The following is a 22,451-nucleotide window of genomic DNA, read 5'->3' as shown; positions in this document are numbered from 1 at the left end:
TTTAGTATATTTGTTTTCTTACTATACTAATGTACAAAAATCCAGTATACCGTGAGTTTTATGACGTTGTCTTTAATTAAATATATAATAAATAAGTTTAATAATATAAATGGAGAAATTGATAAGTCTAAATGGAATAATTCGTGATAAGAATTACTTCTACTATCTTTGATCTTTAATTAGATGAATATGGAATGAGAAAGAAAAATAGAGAGGTCAAAAAACTTTAGAAAAATTATTTTTATATGGATTTTGTGTTTTAAAACAATGAAACTAGTTCATAACAAAAAATATTTATATTAAATTCTTTTAGTATTAAAATAATTAAGTCTTGTTATTTTTAAACCACTCTCAATTATGAAATATTATTCTCCATGTCTTTAGATTCTTCCACCCAACTAGAAAAAATTTCGTTATTGAAAATTCATTCATCAAATAGAAGGAAAAATTATGTTATCCGCAACTTCTCTTGTAACAACTATTTAGACTTGTCTGAGCTATCATTCTTGACACCTTAACTAACTGAAAATATTGTCTTTGTATTATGTGATATGGCATTTAACAATATAAATTGGCCTAACCACCATTTCCAAAGATAACTTATCACCCTAAAATACAAAGTTTGAATAATCTTTCCACTTGACCAACAAATTATAGTTGATATAGTAAACTTATATTCCACATGCTCTCTACTACCTCTTGTAGGGTTTGCCAAAATATAAAGATAATTTTGGGTCTTTATCGAGGACATGCTAGTAAGCACTTCCCACCACCTTACTCTCACCTTAATATACTACTCAACCAACTTGATCATAGACAACTTTTGGCACACCGACAAGAAAGGAAACATTAATGGTAAACTGATCCATGACCACCCTTCAAGCATCACTCCATTTAAAAAAAAAACAATGAAACTCATTTTTGACAAAACTATCTATATTAAAAAACTTTAATATTAAAACAATAAAGTCTCACTAATTTTAAACAACTATTAATTCTAAAATATAATTTTTTATGTCTTTAGAAATATAATACTAACATTTATGTCAATTTTTAATAAAAAAAAATGTGAAATCATAATTGTACATGTTTATAGTTATTAATACTTGCATAACTATATTCATTCACAAATAACAATTCATTTTCAAATAAATATTAGACACATTATATGATATGAGATTACAAGATTTAACAGTTGATTGATTAAGTAGTAAGTCAACAAAAATAAATGATTAAGATGACAATGCAACATAATTTATACAGGTTGACTCATTAGTGAACAAGAAAAAGTGAAAGACACATTAGTGTAAAAATAACTTATAATGTCACCAGTTCCATGTTGTCTGCAGTAAAATTCGACGTTAAAAATGCGTCGTGACATTTCTATCTTTCCGTTGCGCGAAATCTCCCACCAAAGTGCAGTGACGACACTAAACTCAAAGGAGGAAGTTCTTAAACCTATTTCACTCTATTGTTCCGTTGTGTTGCTCGTTTGGGTTCAATTTTTCATTCCCCTTGATTACATTTCACATTAAGGTTGATATTTTCATTCACCATTCATTGTTATGTGTCCCAAAAGTTGCATTTTTGTCTTTTTGGATTAACTATGATTTTGTAAAATTCATTAAACTAGCTAGAAAATGTTTTTTGACTCCGATTTTTCCGTGGTGACTCCTATTATGTTGCATTCAAATGTAAAGTTGTCAGGTTCATAGTGATCAAGTTTGGAAGTGAAAAACGTCAGATGGTCATAACTTTTGTTATGAAGCTTAGATATACACTCAACAAATGAAAGTTGTTAGAAATGGGGTGACGAACGCACTACCCAATACCCAAAGAAAATTATTAGGGGTTTGAAATATAAAAAAAAAATCATCATTTACAATATATTTTTTATTTTCTTAGTATTTTTCATCCATTTTTACATACCTGCTTTATTTGAGATATCAAGGATATTTATACGGATTTGAAACTTTTTGTGATGTAGTATTGTATTGTATATTGATTTTCCATAATTTTAATAAAGAAAAATATTGATGAAAAATTAAAAAAAAAACACAACATACTTTACAAAATCGTTTGTTGTAAATACAACATATCTTAATTGATATTTGTTGAGAGACAACAAACATACTTTAAAAACCCAAAATAACATATGTTACATTTTTTATGTTAATGGCGATAAAAATATTTTAGTTTGCTAATTTATTTAGACCCGTTCACAGAACTCGTAATGTTCATGAGTCGACGACAAACCAATACATAACTTGAACAAAAGTTACTAAGTTTTAATCTTTAAGTCACACAAAACTTTTTTATTTTGTTCTTGACTTCTTAAACAAATTCTTTTACATGTATGTAACATTCATAGTTATTTTTTTTTTACTTATACAGTAATTTATGTTTATATACAATAAATATACAAAACATTAAAACAAAATAATTTTTATAAGATATGCGCAAACAATTTTTTTAGGGCTGATTCACATATGGCAATCCAATCATTAGAGAAACACAATCATTAGAGAGGACATACCAACATACAATATCATCCTTAATAAATGAATAAAGTCACATATGTTGAGGAATTTGTGTAAATGATTCCATGTACATGTATTTCTTAAATCTATTCACTTATTTTTTAATCATCGATTCTATCCAAAATCTAGATGATAGACATGATATACTTTAAGGTGAGTATTTTTAAATTGTCACGAAATGTTGTTCTTTTATAAATTACAAACTACAAACTACAAAATGTATTCAATAAAATAGTAATTGGAATAATTTCAATATATATAATGAAATTTATTAATATTAACTGATAGAGGTTGCTTTTAATTTATAAATATAAAACTTGTTAAACGTTAAAATATAGCTTGTAATTTAATTAAGAAAAAGATATTAATGTCATTAAATATATAACTACAAAATTCATATTTATATATAGATACCATTAGATTCACCTAAATTTGTTAGAGAGACAGTTAATTATGTGGATAAATGAATAAAATGATTAATTACATTAATAAAATCACTTTGTAAGAACATTGATAGAAAAAGAAGTGTAAATTAAAACAATGATATGATATTTAAAAAATAAATGATAAATGATAAATACAAAGTATATAAAATTTTACTATATATAAATAAAAGATGGACACCTTTGTGAATGACAAAGATATTTAGATTTAGTCAGGAAAAGAACTGATCTGAACACTATACCTGAGAATCGGGCAGACCCATATGTCAGGATCGGGTCGGGTCAATTCGAGAAAATCCAACCGTCCATTCTGCTTTGCACTATCTCGTCAATCTTCTTTTCTCTCTTGCCGCTTCGTTCCGATTCCGCAACCGTCCTTCGAATTCCGGCCACCGGAGTTCTTTCTTGGTTTTCTGACGGGCGGTATTTGTTCATTTCCGCTTTCGCTTTGATCTCTCGCAAATCTTCTTTCTGCACCTTTCTAGGTTCCTTGACACCATGACCTTCTCCGAAGATGAGGACGAGACTCTGGCACAATTTCTGGAATCAGAGGTTCTCTCAGAGGTCTCTGACAAGGTATTGTGACTGTTTATGGTTTTAAATTTTATTTCGTGTGTAAACCATAGATTAGGGTTTTGATTTGGGGGTTCACCTAGAAAATGTTTGTTCTGTAGTGGCTCTATAGGAAATTGTAGCTCAAGGGTTTAATTTGAGTTCCTTTTGTTGCAGGAAGAGGAAACTGGGGAGGAACCAAAAGCAAAGAGAAAACACGTAGAGCGGGCTGAGAGTACTATAGGAAAACAAATTTCTGATTCATCATCTGCACAGAAGAGCATTGTTGTCAACAATACGGTGGTGTCGAGAAGGATTGAGACTGGTTGTTTCAGCAAAGTTCCACCCGAGCTTTTCCATCATATCCTTAAGTTTCTGTCTTCTGAGGTACCACATAGTGTAGTTTTTTCTTTTTTTTTTTCTTTGTGTGTATAGAAATGTACTTTCTTAAAGTTTTTTTTAATAGAGAACTTCCTTTAATTGTGGCACTCCATCTGGATGGATTTTATTTTCTTGTTTGCCTTATGAATTAGTTAACTTTTTTTTTTTCTATGGGTGCAGGACCTTGTTTCTTGTTCCTTAGTCTGTAGGTTTCTAAACTGTGCTGCATCAGATGAGTCATTGTGGCGTCGTCTGTAAGTATATATCGTTCCCTACTCCAAGTTGCATCTTTTCAAAGTGTTATTGAGATATGATATTTCTTGGAGATTTCTTGGAGATTTATCTTAGGATTAGCTTGTGTGGACTGGTTTGGATTTTACATGTTTTTCGATTTGGGAGTTGATCACTGTCAATTAGCTAGTCTTGATGTTCTACTTGACTCAGGAGTGCCAGTCCCATATCTGCTGGGTATGAGAGACGGAACTCCCTATTTGAAGTGGTGGCTGCCCCTATTTTATCAGCTTGGCTCTGAGGAGTTGGTTCTCCTCTTTTTAAGTTCTTGTTATTTTTGTTTCCTTTTTTACCTATATGTATTATTAAAATACATATTTATAGCTAACTCATGGTAAAAAAATTTCAGGTACTGTATGCGATGGGGTATTCTCCCCCCTACCCGGAAGTTAAGGGAATGCCCATGGAAGAAGTTATACATTCAGGTGTGTGCACAATTTATATTCTGATTTTTTTAGTAGCATTTCATTCTTGCATCAGTTTGTAGTTTTTGGTGAGGACTTTGATTGCATAAACTGAAATATACATAACACACGTTAACGAATGTATTTTAATCTTTACTCTCTGAAACTTGGATGGAGTTAATCAACTGTACTTCGTGAACTCGTTTGATCTCTCAACAACTTTTGTTATTATTATGCAGCGTGATGGAGAGGACATGGTTGAACTTGTTAGGAACTGCCAAAATGAGTTTAAGGAGTACTACATTCAAATGCAAGCAGCTAAGCGAAGTCAAGCTCCTCTTCCTTCACAGGTAATGATGGAAATTATTATAATGTGGAACTTTATACTGATACGTTGAGATTGAGATCCTTTCAGCTATCTAAAGAAAACCTAGATTAACAGTTCCAGTCTTTCTACAACTTTTCATGATCCACAGGTGTCTCTCCTTTCAGTCGAAGGGGGGAGGAAAGGACGGAGTTGAAGTTTATATAGCACTGATTATTTGTTTTGAGATTTTATAATATTATGCTAATGTTGTTTTGGAAAGTAAATTTGCATCTTTTATATTATGATCTCATTCATCTACTCATACATCTATATAATAGATGCTTCTTAACTGTTTGTTATTTGCCCCCCTTTTTTCTTCATATGAAGTTGAAGGACGATAGGATAATTCTTGACAAAACATTAGCTGATCAAGTGGCATCATGGAAAAGCAGCAGGGGCCTAAGTGATGCAGTGGTGGTTGATCATACTTGTTCTGGGGAAAATTGCTCTTACTACCAAATTGGAGATGTATTTATTTGCGAGAAGACTGGACAAGTTCATGGTGGGAGCATTATCTATGCCAATGCTTCTACGTGCTTTAATTAACGTTTTTTACATTAAACTTAAAATCCTTTGGCCTGAGTGGAACTTATAATTTGCGCTTATTTTCTTTTGTAGTTTGTGACGATACATGTAGAGAAGTAATTATGGATCCCACAAACGAGCTTTTGGTATGTACAATATCAGGTCACTGTTTTGATAGATTATTGTCACCTTCCGAAATGGAGCCTGATGCTGTAAGTGTGAATGTTCTTTAACATGATATTTTATATTGTTTACTGCAATACATTACATATCCATGAAAATTGATCTTTTTAAAAGGGTCAGTATATATAATAAATTTATACTGTAAACAAATGCATATTTATAAAAAAATAAGTTAATGGTTACTTTTGTGAAACCTCCTAATGTTTTCTTATTCTTTTGAAATTTCAGGAGCAGCAGCAAGGTAGTGTGGCTGATGAGGCAGAACCATTTATGGGATCTGGCCGTTTTGGTAAACTTATCTATTTGTCTTTGTTCCTTTTTTCTGGAGTTGTTAAAATCCAGCCCTTGCGCATCACAGCGTGTATTTTCATTCTTCTGACGCATATTTCCATTTTAACAGCACGAGCTTATTTGCTGGGGTACAATTGTGCTGATGAAAAGGAGCTTGAAGCTACTTTGAGGTTTTGCTGATCCCAGCTTTGAGCTTTATACTGGATGATCCTATGTTTCATCATTTACCTGTTTGTTGTTTAACATTAAATATGCTGTAGTTTCTATTGGCAGAAGAATACTTGCTTAGTTTAAGATTATGAAACTCTGCTTTTGTCTTGTCTTATATATCACTAGTTTCATCCTTTTAATGTATATATAGTTGAACTTAAGTAGAGAATTTTCTTTTCTCTCGTTACTTAACAGATGGTTTGATATGTTCTAAAATTAATAATTAGTGACATTTTTAATTTGTTATTTTTTCCTATATTACGTGGCTGATTTTGGTGCCTGTTATTTTACTTGCTTAAATTAAGTACTTGTACTTTTTAAATTAATAAAAAATAATTAATATTCCATCTTATTATATATTATAACATCCAATTTGAAAATAGAAATTTTGCTCTATTCGTTGTTCCAACTAGACATTCTTGATACTTTTCTCTGTTTCTTTATCTTTTATTTTTTATTTTTCTAAATTGAAAGAAAATTATGAATAGTGAAACTAATTTTATATTACAATGTAAATAGTGAATTTAAAATGTATATTATATACTAAGATGAAAGAACAGAATGCAATTGAGAACAAATTTACTTTTGCTTCAGACAAGTTCTTTGTTGTATTTTCCTTTTTTGGTCAGGGTGTCTTTTGATAAAGCAGGTGTTTAGCGTTATTGACTTCTTCTTGAACTTCTTTGATACTTTTTTGAGACTTTTCATAAACTAAACACATGCACACGAAAAACTGTCGTGTACTGTTCTTATTTTATATATATATATATATATATATATATATATATATATATATATATATATATATATATATATATATATATATATATATATATATATATATATATATATATATAAAAGATAACTGATTCTCTCTCTGCTAGTAGATATGTCGTCTTTTTAAGTATAGACTTTATTTCTTTTATTTGTTTAAATCAATACATGAGAATGGGATAAAACGTTTTTTAACCTTTCAACTATTATTGAATTTATCTTTGAATTAGAGCGTGTATGAAAACAATTATTATTTTTTATAATGAAATTAATCAAACATAAAATAGTTAAATGTGTAATAATTATCGTATGTAATGCATCACAATATTGAATTCAAGTTATAATGAATATTTACTTTATTTGAAAAATTAATTTAATTATCTGGATAAAATCATATTCCCCCTCCACATTTCCTCATAAAGTTCATTTAAAAATCCTTGGATATAATCATATTTCACCTCCACATCTCATAAAGTTCACTTGAAAATCCCTTGTATTAGTATTTCACTAAATTATTTCCTTTTACTTGCTATTTATTGTTGTTAAAAGTATTATTGATTTGGAAAATATAAAGATCTTAAGCAATTGAAAACTTCAAAAACTAAAATATATCACTAATAAAAAGAAACAGAAATCACTTTATTTCTCACTTTAAATCCTATTTAAGCATGCATATTTTGATCAATGTAATTTTTGAAAGTTCAAGTACTTTTATAATTCAAAATTTCATTTATTTTAGAATTATTTATCTACTAATATACTTTTCATAATATTTAAAAAACTTTATTAAAATGAGTTATCCTTCTAAAATTCCCTTTCCAAGAACTAAAGTGAATGTTGTGAGCCTCTCATATAAATATAAATGAATCAGATTCTTTGCTTTATTTTATTTAGAATGGAACTGGATACCGTAAATCAACCAAAATTGATGAATATAAAAAAGGTTATTAGATTTTTATTTTTCTTTTAGAGCGGTGGTGATGAAATTAGAATCTAGGGTCCCAATGGAGTAAATCAAGTGGGTTGAGTACAATGTTTTTTTTAAAAAAAAAAAAAAACTTTCTTTCCGTTTCAGCCTCTAAATTAGAATCAGACTGAGACATATTCATTGCAGTTACTAAGATATTATTATTATTATTATTATTATTATTATTATTATTATTATTATTTCGGCATATGCTTTTATAATTTTATATTAACTCACTTCAGATCTTTCAAATTCAGTCCTTGAAATTCATTTGTCAGTCCAAACACAACTTTAGTCAAATCAATTTCCTTCAAAATAATAAAACTATGAATATTTCAGTTTTGTCTTGCTAAATTATTCAATTATGTGAAACAACCAACTCAATATATCAGATAAAATAGTAATATACTTTAAAATATTTCAAAATAAAAAATATCATAGAAGAACAATTTAAATATTTTAATATTGAAAATAATGAGTTGTTTAAAATACACACAGTTCCTAATGAATTTGGATGATTAAACATATGTCTTGAATTACATTAATATTTATAAATACAAACAAATGAATTTTATTTGGTGTTTCAAATTTATTTTTTACATATTTTAATTAAAATATAAAAACAATTCTTCTATGTGGAATCTATTTTATCTTTTAAACTTATTCTTTAAATATATTTTCTAATTAAAATAGTTATATTATTAATTTTACTATTTTTAAATTTAGCTATTTTTCTTTTAAGTTTGTCCGTTTTTTAAATTTAACTATTTTTTAATTATAAACTATTTATAATACAAATAAAATATATTTACAATAAAATTACAAAAATTATTTATACATAATTTAATAATTATATTTTTTATAATTATAAAAATAAACACACATACGAATGTATTTTTATTATTCCATACATAATTTAATGATAATAAGGTGATAAAAGTAAATTCAATCACAACATAACCTTAACTTACATAAGGAATATATTACGGTTCTATTTTTACGAGGTTAGCATAAAATTGATATTCTCACCACAAAAATCAAAATTTATATTTTTGTGTATCACTAATTAGGAATTTATGTATCATTTAAAAGAAATACATAATAATAAAAATTAATGTTAAATGAGTTTTTAGGTATACTTTGGAAATTCCACGTCCACCAGGACTGGATTGCATGCTTATGCGCGTCAGAGACGCGTTCCATCCACCCTCTTTTTGACCATCTATCAGACACGTCCTCTCCTTTCTATTTGCAATATTAATGCTTATTATTATAAATACCTATTTCTCTCCCACTTTCTTTCTTTCAATCTTTTCAATTTCTTCCTCCCTTTCTGCAAAATCCGAATATGTGAGTTATTTCTTTGTCTTTATATTTTCCCAATCATTCGTACCTCTTAAATACCAATTTTCATTCAATTGTGTTTTTTTACCTTCTTCATCTGCATGCAAACCCCTCCCCTTTTTATTTTTTGTAGTTGCGATGCTATTTTTTTTTAATTCATGATGTATACATGACTGCTGGTTCAATGTTTCTTTGTTATGGTTGATCATTCAGTGATGTTTAGGCTAATGTTGTCTGATAACGGGTTCTCCTAAAATATCGCACCTTCTGATGTTATTGTGTTCACAATGGTTTAATCATAAACGACAGTGAAAATAAAATTTCGTCTTCACATTCCGTTTTCACGCAAGATCTGTACGGGATTGTTTAATGTTTGTGTTGGATTGGAGAATGCCCATTTTATTTAATTTGTAAAGCAGTATGTGCCTTGTGTGGTTTCTTGTTTTCTTTACAGAGATATGTGATTAATGTGTTCCTCTTTCAATTTGCAGATTCCTGATTGTGAATCATCCATCAGCTTTTTACCTTTGAAAGATGGGAGGTGGCAAGGACAAGCATGATGAAGAAGACAAAGGACTGTTCTCAAATCTGGCTTATGGAGTAGCTCATTCTGCTCATGGGCATCCTCCTGGGGGCTACCCTCCTCCAGGGGCATATCCTCCTCCTCAAGGGTACCCATCTGGACATGGCTACCCTCCACAAGGTGGTTATCCTCCAGCTGGTTACCCCCCTGCAGGTTACCCTCCTGCAGGTTACCCTCCTGCAGGTTACCCTCCTGCCGGGGGTTACCCTCCTGCGGGTTACCCTCCACATGGCTATCCTGCTCCATCTGCTCCACATGGTTATCCTGCTCCACATGGTATCATTCCATCATTTTTATATATGTTTATTAAATATTTTAATCGACAAATGGTTGCAATTCAATTGTATAACTCTTGAAGTTACACGGAGCTCATGATTTAAAATGATCTTATTTGGTGTCTTTTGAACCAAAATATATGCTGTATGATTTACATTACAAGTTCCATATAACATAAAGATGTTTTTGCTGATAAACAATTCATGGATAGTATATGTTAACTCTGACCCGTGGTAATGGGTTGTAATGCTTTATGGCCACATTGTTGCTCTCATTTGTTAATTAATATTGTCTACAGTGATGTTTTCATAATTTCAATATGTATCATGACTCTCCTCTGCTATGCTTGAAATTTGATGTTTATATTTAAACTCAGTTGACTTATGCATTGCCTATTTAAAAGTTTTTTCCCAGCTATTGGAATTTTTAATAATATACTTTAAGGAAGCTAACTTCCATGCTTTGTCATTAGGATCTCATGGGTCTGGTGGACACAGCGGTGTAGGGACAGGAGCATTGCTTGCAGGTGGTGCTGCGGCAGCAGCAGCTGCCTATGGGGCTCATCATCTTTCCCACGGTCACCATGGATATGGTGGATATGGTGGACATGGTGGATATGGACACATGCCGCACGGCAAATTCAAAAACCATGGCAAGTTCAAACATGGGAAGTTTGGCAAGCATGGAAAATTTAAGCACGGGAAGTTCGGCAAGGGTATGTTCAAGAAGTGGAAATGATGATAGTTTGAGTATATGCAACAGCTGTTCTAAATGCTGGTGCGGATTGCCTTTATAAATAAACTCTACTTTGTTTGATGTCTATCCATACTTTGGTGGAACTCTAGTGTTTTTAATTATTTTTTTGAGTCAGACAAAGATGCATCATCAATTCCTTATGAACGGCAAATAGATCCCTGGATAATATTTGCAAGCTTGCAGTTCCTCTAGCAAAGGATTGATTCATGTCTATTGTGTTTTCTTATGTGTACCATTTTAGTTTTAGCCTGGGTTGATTTTACTGAAATGAGAATGGATTCATCACTGTCTTTATAAGAAGACCTTAAACCCAATATCTAGTATGTATAGTTTATATCTTATATATACTGTATATTTGTGTATGTATATGTACTGGTTAAAATAGTTCAAGGGTGGTTCATATATAACATATAGTATTCTGATGAATGCTGTTTGAATGGGACAAAGTCAAAAGGGTTGTGTTGACACCATCTTTTCATCACCATTTTGTCCTCCTTTTCCCCTTGTAGACAGGTTCCATCAGCGCATCCAATATTTCTATTTACCTTTTTAAAATAATAAAATTAATGTGACGTGTATGGTTAATGTTTATTTGCTTATTGTTACATATGATAGATATACTATATTCTATTTCTATCTACTGTAGAGTAAAAAAAGTTATTTTTTAGTATGAATGACAACTTATATCTTTTGTTTCATCGTGTAGTAGGATTAAAAGATGTTTTATAAAATTGTTATGTAAATTAAAAATAATTTAAGCTGATGATTTTAATTCTTCAGATTTTAGAATTTGTTAAGCCTGTTAGTTTTTTTGCTGAAGGCAAGAACATAACATGTGAATAAATGGCCTAATGGTAGTAAGCCTCTGTATCTTCTGTTTAACTATTTGGTATACAATGCTCATGAACACTAAAGTTTGGAGTAGTACTGCAACATAAAGATCTGCATCAATTTGTGACTATGCATTATTTATTCATTTTATAAGAGCAGAAAGCAATACATTGCAGGAATTGGTGTCAGGGTACTGCATTGATTCATTAGTATAATTTTTGTTTTTTTTTTCCCGGAGGGTCTGTTTACCATTATGAGTTTTATTTTGTTTTTAGATCAGAACAAATTAAAATTGAAACCTAGTTTCCTAGTTTGGTTTAAACTTGCAAACCGATTGATTAAAAGTGTTATTATTATTTTTTTTGTTTCTAAGCTTTTCAAGGATTTAACTATATATATATTACAAAAATAAATATTTGATAAATTTTAGTGTTGTTTTAATTAAATAATTCTATCTTTTATTAAATTTATATGTTATATAAAGGAACCATCATTTTATAATGAATTTTGATACATTTTTAACTAGATGATTTTACTTTTTATCAAATTTAAATAGTTGTATTATTTAAAAATATATATAATTGTATAATTTTTAATAAAAAGTGATTGCATAATCCATTAATTTAAAAATAATATCAAATATTCTTTTTTTTTATAAAGTTATTTATGTTTATTAAAATTATGATTTTTGTAAATAAAAGTATAATTACACATACACAAAAAACCGTGAGGTTATCCCTGTAAAAGTAATCCTAATGTTAATTAAATCATTGGTCAAACCATTGACAAATATAAAAAAGGGATGGAAGTTCCTATGACTACATGAGCGAGAGAAAGGCCATATTGCAATTCTTTTTGTAATTTTCTTTACAAACAGAATAAATTACTATAACGGTTACAAACATTATAAGTGTATATGTAGGGGTGGAAAACACCTTGGCATATATAGGAACGACATACGGGTAAAAAGAAAAATAGCAAAGGATAAATAAATATATAAAAAAAATCTTAAAATAAGGTAATCTTGCAAAGTTTAAGTTTAATAAATAGGACATATCTGGGTATTATATATATATAGACACTCTTAATAAAGTAGGTTAGTAGGTTAGTGTTGTCACTTATTACAATTAGAGATGTTATTTTGGATAATGGTTTATGGTTAGTCTTAACTCACTCTTTTCTAAGCTCTTTTGATCACATTTCAAATGAGGGGAAAAAAAAAATCAATCTCACCCTTTTAAGTGAATTAGAATTATGGTTAAGGTGGGTTTGATATATTAAAATACTTTAACTAATTCTTAAAACCAATATTTGAGCATGAGTCAAAAAAAAGAGTCAAGTCGTTTTAGGTTGACCTAGATCGAAGGTTGAGACTAAATGATCGGATCAAGTCACACCAAAAGATGAAAACAAGTCGGCACGAGTCGAAGGGGTCGAAGGTTGAGATTGGACGATCGGGTCAGGTTAGACAAAAGATCGAGATGGCCAGACCCAAACCCATGATTGTGACGGACCAACTCGGTTTCAAGGTCAAGATACCAATGATTGAGACTGGCCACATTGAAAACAAACCGACTCGACGACTGATATTTGTCGGGTCAGGGTGATTGACGAGATGAATGATCCAAGACTGATTGTCGAGACATGGCGACCTAAATCGAAGGTTTAATAAAATATTTGTCATGTTTATAAAGAAAGTTCATGGACTGACTCTGACTCACAGGACTTTTGTGAGCTTTTCGGCCTTGTAGGCTTTTTTGACCTAATCTAGGTGGACCAGGACCAAACCTTATGGATTGAATCAAATTGACAACTTTAATTAGAGTCATATTATTTTAATGTCAATAACTAATTTCAACGTACACGGCATCCATAATTTGAAGAACAAAATGAAAGATAATGTTAACCTAAATTGAAAAGTAATACATTTTAAAATATATCTCAGTCCTACATATTTTTTTTTTATATAAAACATAGTTATAAAAATATTATTTTGTTGATTGTTATAATTATTAAACTGAAAAATAGTTATCAGTATTAAAAGTAAAATAAAAAGAAAATACACGGAAAAAAAAAAATTAAAATAGTAGATGTGTAATTTAATCATCTATTAATGAGGTAGTGTCTAATGTCGGATTTGTAACATTTTCAATTATCATATAAGGTTAGAAATAAGAAAACAGTAAAATAAAATAACGACAGTAATATTTTCATTGTAATAATCTTTCCATGTTATTAATTAAATTTTATTATAAATTAGTAAAATTGATATCATCTCTATATAATTTATTTTCAGTAAATTATCAATATCAGGAATATTTCAGAACAGTTAACTTACTAAAAGAACTACAAAAGAGTTATGTCATGAGTTTAGTAATGGTCTCAAACACCGTCACTGTGATCTTTTTAACTCAATCATTTGATGATAAATAAATTATTATTTGATAATTTATTATTGAAAAGTGTAAATATTTTTCATACTCTTTTATATTTAAATTAAAAGTTAAAAATTACCGATCTATAACTTAATCTAAATATGCTTAATTATATAAAGTTTTTCTATAGTGTTTCTTGAGTATACTATAACAATTTTTTCTTAAAGATAATTTGTATACATATATTATGTAAGATAAAAAATGACATTTAAAGAATATTTATTTTAGTTTTATATATTTTTTTTCCATTTTCAAGATAATTTAATACTAACTCTTGCATGAAAGGATATTTTTAGTGAACAAATTGGAATGTTGTGCACTAAAGCATATTTTAAGAACTGTTTTTTTTTTTTTTTTTTTATAAAACAACCACTCAAATTGAATCGATATGAAAATTAATGTTCTTTTTTTTTTCAGTTTAAATATAAGAATCAATCAAATTTAATTAGATTTAGATTTCTACACATTTAAATCAATATTATGTATTATCTGAAAAAATATAAAAAATAAAATAAAAGAAAAAATAAAATAAAGTAACGTTCTTTTGTGTTTGAAATACAAATATGATTCATATTTTTCCAAAAATAATTAAGTAGTCTTTTTAACGATAAAAAATTAGTTTAAAAGGAACCATCTAATTTAACAAACCATGTATTATGATTTTGGAACAAATAGTTGATGTTTAGTGATTTTTGTTAATCAATTCAAGTTATTAAAATTAGTTTTGGTCGTTCTATAACAATATAGGTACTGTGTGAACCTATTTCAGTTTTGACATAAATTTTTTACATTAATTCAATATAAATATAAATAATATTTGATTTTTTATATATCATTTTTTACATGTGTCCTTCCTTATCTTTAAACTTATGTTCATTTTAAAATATTAAAATAACTTTGAGTAAGTAATTTAAAAACACTTTATGTATATTAATATCTTTTACTCTCAATTTTGTAGTTTATTTTTAAGTACACATTATCCTTTCTACTTTTCTTTTATAATCATTTAACATTTATGTAGTTATTATTTATTTATTTTTATTTGGAATTTATATATAAGTATAAAACTTTTATTAATATTTGATATAAAATAAAAAAGAAGATGTATATTATTTTAATATAATTTTTTATTTTTTTTATAAAAAATGTTTAATTAAAAGATAAAATAATCAAAAGACAAATTTAAATATAACAATGAATAAGAAAATATGACAAAAATTTCATAATTATTAATTATATACTAGATGAAATTTTTACTTGAAATAATCACACTCGCTAGTCCTAGGTGCCATTACTACCAGAAATAGTTAAAAAGGAGATGAAGCGTAAAGACAGGATATAAAATAATATATAAATTAAAAACTAAATTTTAAATATTAAACACTTTTTTCACATAATAAATATATGCAAATTAACATTATTTATTTAAGAAATTTAAAGTGTGTTAGAAAAACTGATTATGTAATAATAACAGTTCTTTGTAATGAAATACTATTATTGTGATTAAATATCATGATTAAAAATACGTTTTTGTTTATACAGGAAGACTCTAGTACAAGAATTCGTGTAAAACCGACCCGATACTGAAACCAACCCATATACCCGATTACAGTTGCAGGTTGAAGCAAGTAACCCTAATGCTATATGCTTGTCCGAAACGTTCTCACCACACGCCTTTCCTTTGTCACGGCTCTGCTCTCTTCCTTTCGAAAGGGTAAACGAATCTTGTCTTCTTCAACTCTTCCACCGCCATGGCCGATCGCTTGACGCGTATTGCCATAGTCAGCAACGACAGGTGCAAACCCAAGAAGTGCCGCCAAGAATGCAAGAAGAGTTGTCCAGTGGTCAGAACCGGTAAGATCTGATTCTTCTTCCTTTCGATGCCAAACCCTAATTTTCCTCACTCCCTCAATTCGGACGGCTTTACGGGAACTCGCTGTCATTACAGGTAGATTGTGTATTGAGGTTACTTCAGCTTCCAAGATTGCTTACATTTCTGAGGAATTGTGCATTGGATGCGGTATTTGTGTGAAGGTATTGTTGGAGATGCTGTTACTGTGTTTTCAGGTGTTTTTTTTTTTTTTTTTTTTTTCATGTGATGAGATAGTTGTTTGTTTGTGTAGAAATGTCCTTTTGAAGCTATTCAGATTATCAACTTGCCAAAGGACTTGGATAAGGATACTACTCATAGATACGGTCCCAATACTTTTAAGCTGCATAGGTTAGTCCACTGTGTTGTTTCGTGGTTGAAATTTGAGGCTGTGGGTTTGGTGTTTCTGATGAACTGTGTTGTGGTGGCAGGTTGCCGGTGCCAAGGCCCGGGCAGGTGCTTGGGTTGGTCGGGACGAATGGGATTGGGAAGTCCACTGCCCTTAAAGTTTTGGCTGGGAAGTTGAAGCCGAATTTGGGTCGATTTACTGTAATAGCCTGAACTTGCCTTTCTTTATTGCTTTGTTGTTTGGGTTTTGGTTGCGCTTGTTTGATTTTTGTTTTTGGTGGCAGAATCCCCCTGACTGGCAGGAAATTTTGACATACTTTCGAGGATCTGAACTGCAGAATTACTTTACCCGTATTCTCGAGGATGATTTGAAGGTGAAGTCTGCATCCCTGTTTAATATGATTCATGTGGTGATGTCTTAATGTTTTAGTCTCTGGCAGTCTAATACTGACTAGGTGGTGTGCTCATTGATACCAGTGTGATTTAATGATCTGGATTTGCTTTCTTCTTCCCATTATTCTACTCACTGGACCTATTGTTAATTATGTGATGTTAGTCCGTGGAACTAGTTTGTTATAATTGGTTCGGCTGAGAGGGATAGGTTAATGTTGGAATTGGGAACGTAGTTGGGATATGTTGGGATATTGATAGTGTTGTTTGGGAATGAAGTTAGGAGAGTTTATTATTGTACTGCAACTTTATTTATGGTGGAGTGCAGCTCACGGTGGGAAGGAAACTATCCATCGCAAAATTTCGACCAATGGTGATGCCTGATAGTCGGAGAAGCATGATGTATTTAGCTGTAAATAACATCGTATATTTATGCACTACACCCCGCCCCCCTTCCCCAAAAGTGCACTTAAAAACTGTAGGTATTACAATAAAAGAGAAGTTATAGGTTTATATATGAAGATCAATAAACATTTAAAATTAATATATAGGTATCCAAAGATAATATCATAAATCCAAAATAGTTAATTAGCGCATTAGAATGAGGAAACAATCAAGTTCAAGCGTAAAACTGAATGGTTAGAGCACAAGTTGATTAATGATATTTGTTGCTTCTGTAATCTGTATCATTATTGAAATTGAAATGCTATAACTATTGCTCTATTTCGTTTGTTTTAAATACTAATTAACCAAATTACTATGAATGACTCTGTGTCATACATTGATTGATACATCAAAATGCCTTGTTTTAAGAAATAAATTGTCTCACTACATTTCACAAAATGCATATTTTAAGGTAGACCACATATACTATAAATGACTAGTTTGTAGTTGGAGGAAAAATGGTAGACATGGAGGGGGGATGTCTAATAATAATATAATGTTATAAGCGAGTCAATCATTTGGGGACTAGAAGTTGGCAGGAAGCAACTAGGAATGGGTTCAGCCACCGCTAGGTGTCTCAGTTCTTTTAATGTTTCCTTGTTTTAATTCCATACATGCTCATCTGAGAAATTCATTCATTGTTACTATTCTTTGAAAATTCACTTCCTGAAATTAAAGAAGTAATGTTCAAGAATGGAATAATTTGTGTTTTGTCCTACATAATTATAGTTATTATGGTAATACAAAATTTGAAGGCCTTGTAATATATAAAGATGCGTGCTTGAACTGAAGGCATTGTAATCCCTCGGTAGTTATCCTACATAATTTTTAACCTTTCTAAAAATTTTGCTTTATCCTTACTTGATGTCTCACTCTGAATATTCGTTCATTAAAATCTAGTTAGTTGACTTTTTTTCCAGATCACACTAAAATAGTGTTATGATTAAAATATGGCTTTTATTTTTTCAAGTACTTGCACTTATTTTAATATAGTTAGTGTGTGTGTGTGTGTGTGTGTGTATATATATATATATATATATATATATATATATATATATATATATATATATATATATAGTATCAGCAATCTTAGTATGTTAACGACATTTGCACAGCTATTTATATTTTAATATATTTGTATATGATTTATGTAGGCTATCATCAAGCCTCAGTATGTTGACCATATTCCAAAAGCTGTGCAAGGAAATGTGGGCCAGGTGCTAGACCAGAAAGATGAGAGAGACATGAAGAAGGAGCTTTGTGCTGATCTTGAGCTTAATCAAGTTATAGATCGTAATGTGGGGGATCTTTCAGGTGGTGAGCTCCAAAGGTTTGCCATTGCGGTTGTTGCAATCCAGAATGCTGAGATATACATGTTTGACGAACCATCTAGTTATCTTGATGTGAAACAGAGGCTGAAAGCTGCACAAGTTATTCGATCATTGCTTAGGCCTAATAGGTTTTTTGCCCTTTTCTCTTAGTATTGCATGCTTAAAAATGTTGTCTGTATCATATGTTCTTCACCAAATTACTTCCAATATCATGAATATGTTTGTTTCTCTCTTTTTCCAGTTATGTAATTGTTGTAGAGCACGATCTCAGTGTCTTGGACTACTTATCAGACTTTATTTGCTGTCTATACGGCAAACCTGGTGCATATGGAGTGGTGACACTTCCTTTCTCTGTCAGAGAAGGAATTAACATTTTCTTGGCTGGCTTTGTTCCGACAGAAAATCTGAGGTTCCGGGATGATTCACTAACCTTTAAGGTATATTATGCTTCATGCATCTCCTTCCTCTCATTTGGTTATTATTCTAAACCATTCTGGTGAGGTAAATGAGAATATTTGGTGCTGAAATTTAGTGGTGATTTTTTCAACATGCAAAAAATGAGTGAAAAACTGTAAATATTATGTATGTGGGAGTTCGCTGTATATATTCGGCAAAAATGATTTCATGTAGTGTCACATCATTTATATTATTAGATGCTCATATTTTCTATACCTTAAAAGGGAAATATTTTTAAACATTATAAATCAGTGCTGACTTTTCATTACTGTATATTTTAGTACCGAGTTTTAAAATCCACAGTTTTTCAATTTTATCAAAGCACACCCTGCTCTCTTGCTGTGTCTAGGTTGCTGAGACTCCACAGGAAAGTGCTGAGGAAGCTCAGACATATGCTCGTTATAAGTACCCAACAATGACCAAAACTCAAGGCAATTTTAAACTTCGTGTAGTTGAAGGAGAATTTACTGATTCTCAGATTATTGTGATGCTGGGTGAGAATGGGACAGGAAAGACAACATTCATTCGAATGCTGGTATTCTTTTGGTCATACTTAGTTCTTGATGAAACTGAGTAATACTTATTGCTTTGGTGTTAACCTTGCTTTGGTATTATCCAGGCTGGTTTATTGAAACCTGACAGCATAGAAGGTGGATCTGATGTGGAGATGCCTGAATTTAATGTTTCATACAAGCCTCAGAAGATTAGTCCGAAGTTCCAATCAACTGTTAGGCACTTGCTACATCAAAAAATACGTGATGCATATACTCATCCCCAGTTTGTTTCAGATGTGATGAAGCCACTTCTTATCGAACAGTTAATGGACCAAGAAGTTGTGAATCTTTCTGGAGGAGAGTTGCAGAGAGTTGCTCTGTGTCTCTGTCTTGGCAAGGTATTATAAGTTTCGTCCACTAGAACTGTTTTTAGATTATTTATTCACCTCTATCCTTGTTGCTCTTCCCATACTTCTTTCGTCCTGTTTTCTATAGGCAACTAATGTCAAGTCCGGTGTCATTCCATGTAGTGACAATGAGTTTGGTGCTAATCCCGTTGTCAACTTTTGTGGGATTGCATGGATTTGTTGCATGCCTCCTGTCTCTTAAATCTAGATAGCAATTTCCTGATGCATTACTGTTCTACTTTAGTGGCCTGTAGACATATCCATGCTAATTCTGTTGCCAGATTGTTTGAATTGTACCACTTGGTTTTGTTGTGTGCTTTGATCTCCCTTAAGATGCATGCATCCCTCTTGTTTCTGATCTGTTGCTATCCTACCATAACAGCCTGCAGATATCTATCTGATAGATGAGCCAAGTGCATATCTAGATTCTGAACAGCGAATTCATGCTGCTAAAGTGATCAAGAGGTTTATTCTTCATGCAAAGAAAACGGCTTTTGTCGTTGAGCATGATTTCATCATGGCAACTTATCTCGCAGACAGAGTTATTGTTTATGCGGGTCAACCATCAATTGATTGTGTTGCAAATTCTCCTCAATCATTGTTGTCTGGGATGAACCTTTTCTTATCGGTGAGTTTCATCATACATTGTTCTGGTACCTATACCTTTTAACTTTCGATCTGTTGTGCCTTTTGCTTATACATGCATAATATATATAATGTATTCCTTCATTTCTGCAGCATCTTGATATCACATTTAGAAGAGACCCAACTAATTTTCGCCCAAGGATCAACAAACTTGATTCAACCAAGGACAGAGAACAAAAGTCTGCTGGGTCTTATTACTACCTTGATGACTGATTCCATACTCAGGCTGGTTCGTCCTAGTGCATTTTTATTCCTCTTAGAACGCATGACGTGGCACATGGAAACTGACTATATTTTGTTGTGTTGCAGTTGTTCTTTCACCATTACAACATTGCATCAGTTTGAGCTTTTCATGGGATCTCAGATTTGGTTAATTTGATGCCTTGAAATATAAGATTGCCATTTTTACCAATGGCAACTTTCTCAGTGAATAGAAGAGCCTGCATACATGCTTATGTTGGTTGGTGCATTTGTACATTTACCCTTATATTACTGCAGTTACTTATCACCAGTTTTGCTACGACTTGGGTGGGTGAATCTGAATATTACATGGGTTTAATTGGTCGAGATTTTCATTGAATGTCCCAAATCCATTGGAACATCATGACGTCAGATTGGGTTTATCGCCACTTCGGCATATAATTTCAGTTGAGTATGTATCGAAGTTTACTTTCATTCCCATGCTACTTGATTTAGATAGATATCTACTGTCTGTTTGGAATATGTTGCCGTTGAGAAAGTTGTTAATCTTGATGAATATTGTTTTACTCTTGAAAAATGGAGATTATTGTCGATTTAATGATTCAACTGTTGGCTAGACAGATACAATAGAAGTATAGTCGTTGTGATTTTGTCCTACAATTTAAAATGGTAGTTTCGAATGTCTACTTTTTCTTGTGGTTCATCCTGTTCTGTGGTTAATGATGATTGGATGTAGCAGAAATTTTGAAATGAGAATATAACAAATAATTTATGAATTATTTCATGTAATTTAATTTATGAATTATTTCATTTAACTTTATTATCGGAACTTTTCATTTCATTCTCTTGCAATAAGAAATAACTACAAAACATGAATATTTGGTAACATAATAAGATTGTTAGTAGGTTAGTTTACTTATAATTTAGATTGAGTAAAGAATTTGATAGATATGTTGAATGTATTAAAGTATTCTTTTTTGAATTTTTCAAAATATACTTTATTTTTATGTCATTTAATATTTTCCTTGTTACTCGTTTTGGTATTTTTACCCACTATTATTTATTTTAATTTTATAGATGTAATTAATGCATTATTTTTAGTATTTGTTAGTTATTTTTTAATTAATGTAGGGTTTAGGGTTTAATTTAAATTTAAAAAAGATTAAAATTGTATATTTTAGAAACTAATGTTTTTTATATAATGTTATATAAAAATTGTAGAAGTCAAATTTAATGTAATAAAAATTTGAATACATGAGCATTTTAAATAATATGATATGTTCAAATAAAAAAAAACTATACAATTTAATTATTTATACAAATATTAAAAAGTTTTGTAAGAATTTATTTATTTACAAAAATATATTAAATTATAATTATATAATAATATATTTTTATTTTAAAACATACAAATTTCATTTATACAAGAAAGTTTATTTAATCATTTTATATTTTATTTTATGTTGTATAGCATTTATTAAAATTTGTTAACCAATTTGCAAAATATTTTTAATTAATTAATTAAATTTATTAGTTTAGAAATTTTATCAACTAAAAATCAATTTATTAACTAAAAGTAACTTATCGGTTATCAATTAATTAAATCATCGACTACCAAGGTTTTGATCATTAATAGTTTAATAGTTTTAACATCAATGTTCATTAAAAAAAAAGCTATTTTTTTGTTGTATTCTTAAAGAGAAAGAAAGATT

General features: G+C 30.2%; 3 protein-coding genes across 3 annotated transcripts; all 3 read left to right on the top strand.

Moving 5' to 3' along the window:
- The first annotated feature begins 3,172 nt into the window (after positions 1-3,172).
- On the top strand, positions 3,173-6,379 carry LOC114169123 (F-box family protein). The gene is made up of 9 exons (XM_028054161.2): positions 3,173-3,559; positions 3,713-3,922; positions 4,097-4,170; positions 4,557-4,632; positions 4,851-4,961; positions 5,306-5,480; positions 5,597-5,715; positions 5,915-5,975; positions 6,087-6,379. Exons 1-9 carry the CDS (start codon positions 3,482-3,484, stop codon positions 6,155-6,157), a joined length of 975 nt encoding a protein of 324 aa, XP_027909962.1. The 5' UTR covers positions 3,173-3,481; the 3' UTR covers positions 6,158-6,379.
- A 2,707-nt stretch (positions 6,380-9,086) lies between these two features.
- Positions 9,087-11,201, top strand: LOC114173825 (uncharacterized). The gene is made up of 3 exons (XM_028058453.2): positions 9,087-9,278; positions 9,764-10,131; positions 10,604-11,201. The coding sequence occupies exons 2-3, from the start codon at positions 9,807-9,809 to the stop codon at positions 10,867-10,869; spliced, it is 591 nt and encodes a 196-aa protein (XP_027914254.1). The 5' UTR covers positions 9,087-9,278; positions 9,764-9,806; the 3' UTR covers positions 10,870-11,201.
- Positions 11,202-15,747: 4,546 nt separating this feature from the next.
- ABCE2 (RNAse l inhibitor protein 2) lies at positions 15,748-21,345 on the top strand. Its single transcript, XM_028058240.2, has 12 exons — positions 15,748-16,007; positions 16,102-16,187; positions 16,277-16,374; positions 16,455-16,572; positions 16,656-16,745; positions 18,360-18,664; positions 18,778-18,973; positions 19,342-19,527; positions 19,612-19,884; positions 20,276-20,521; positions 20,632-20,767; positions 20,848-21,345. The coding sequence occupies exons 1-11, from the start codon at positions 15,905-15,907 to the stop codon at positions 20,749-20,751; spliced, it is 1,821 nt and encodes a 606-aa protein (XP_027914041.1). The 5' UTR covers positions 15,748-15,904; the 3' UTR covers positions 20,752-20,767; positions 20,848-21,345.
- Positions 21,346-22,451: the final 1,106 nt, after the last annotated feature.

The sequence above is a fragment of the Vigna unguiculata genome, chromosome 2 (assembly GCF_037176805.1).
Source record: "Vigna unguiculata cultivar grain cowpea cultivar isolate G323 ecotype 2 chromosome 2, ASM3717680v1, whole genome shotgun sequence".
NCBI lineage: Eukaryota > Viridiplantae > Streptophyta > Magnoliopsida > Fabales > Fabaceae > Vigna > Vigna unguiculata.
The sequence above is the reverse complement of the archived record's forward strand: the minus strand, read 5'-3'. Positions and strand labels throughout refer to the sequence as shown.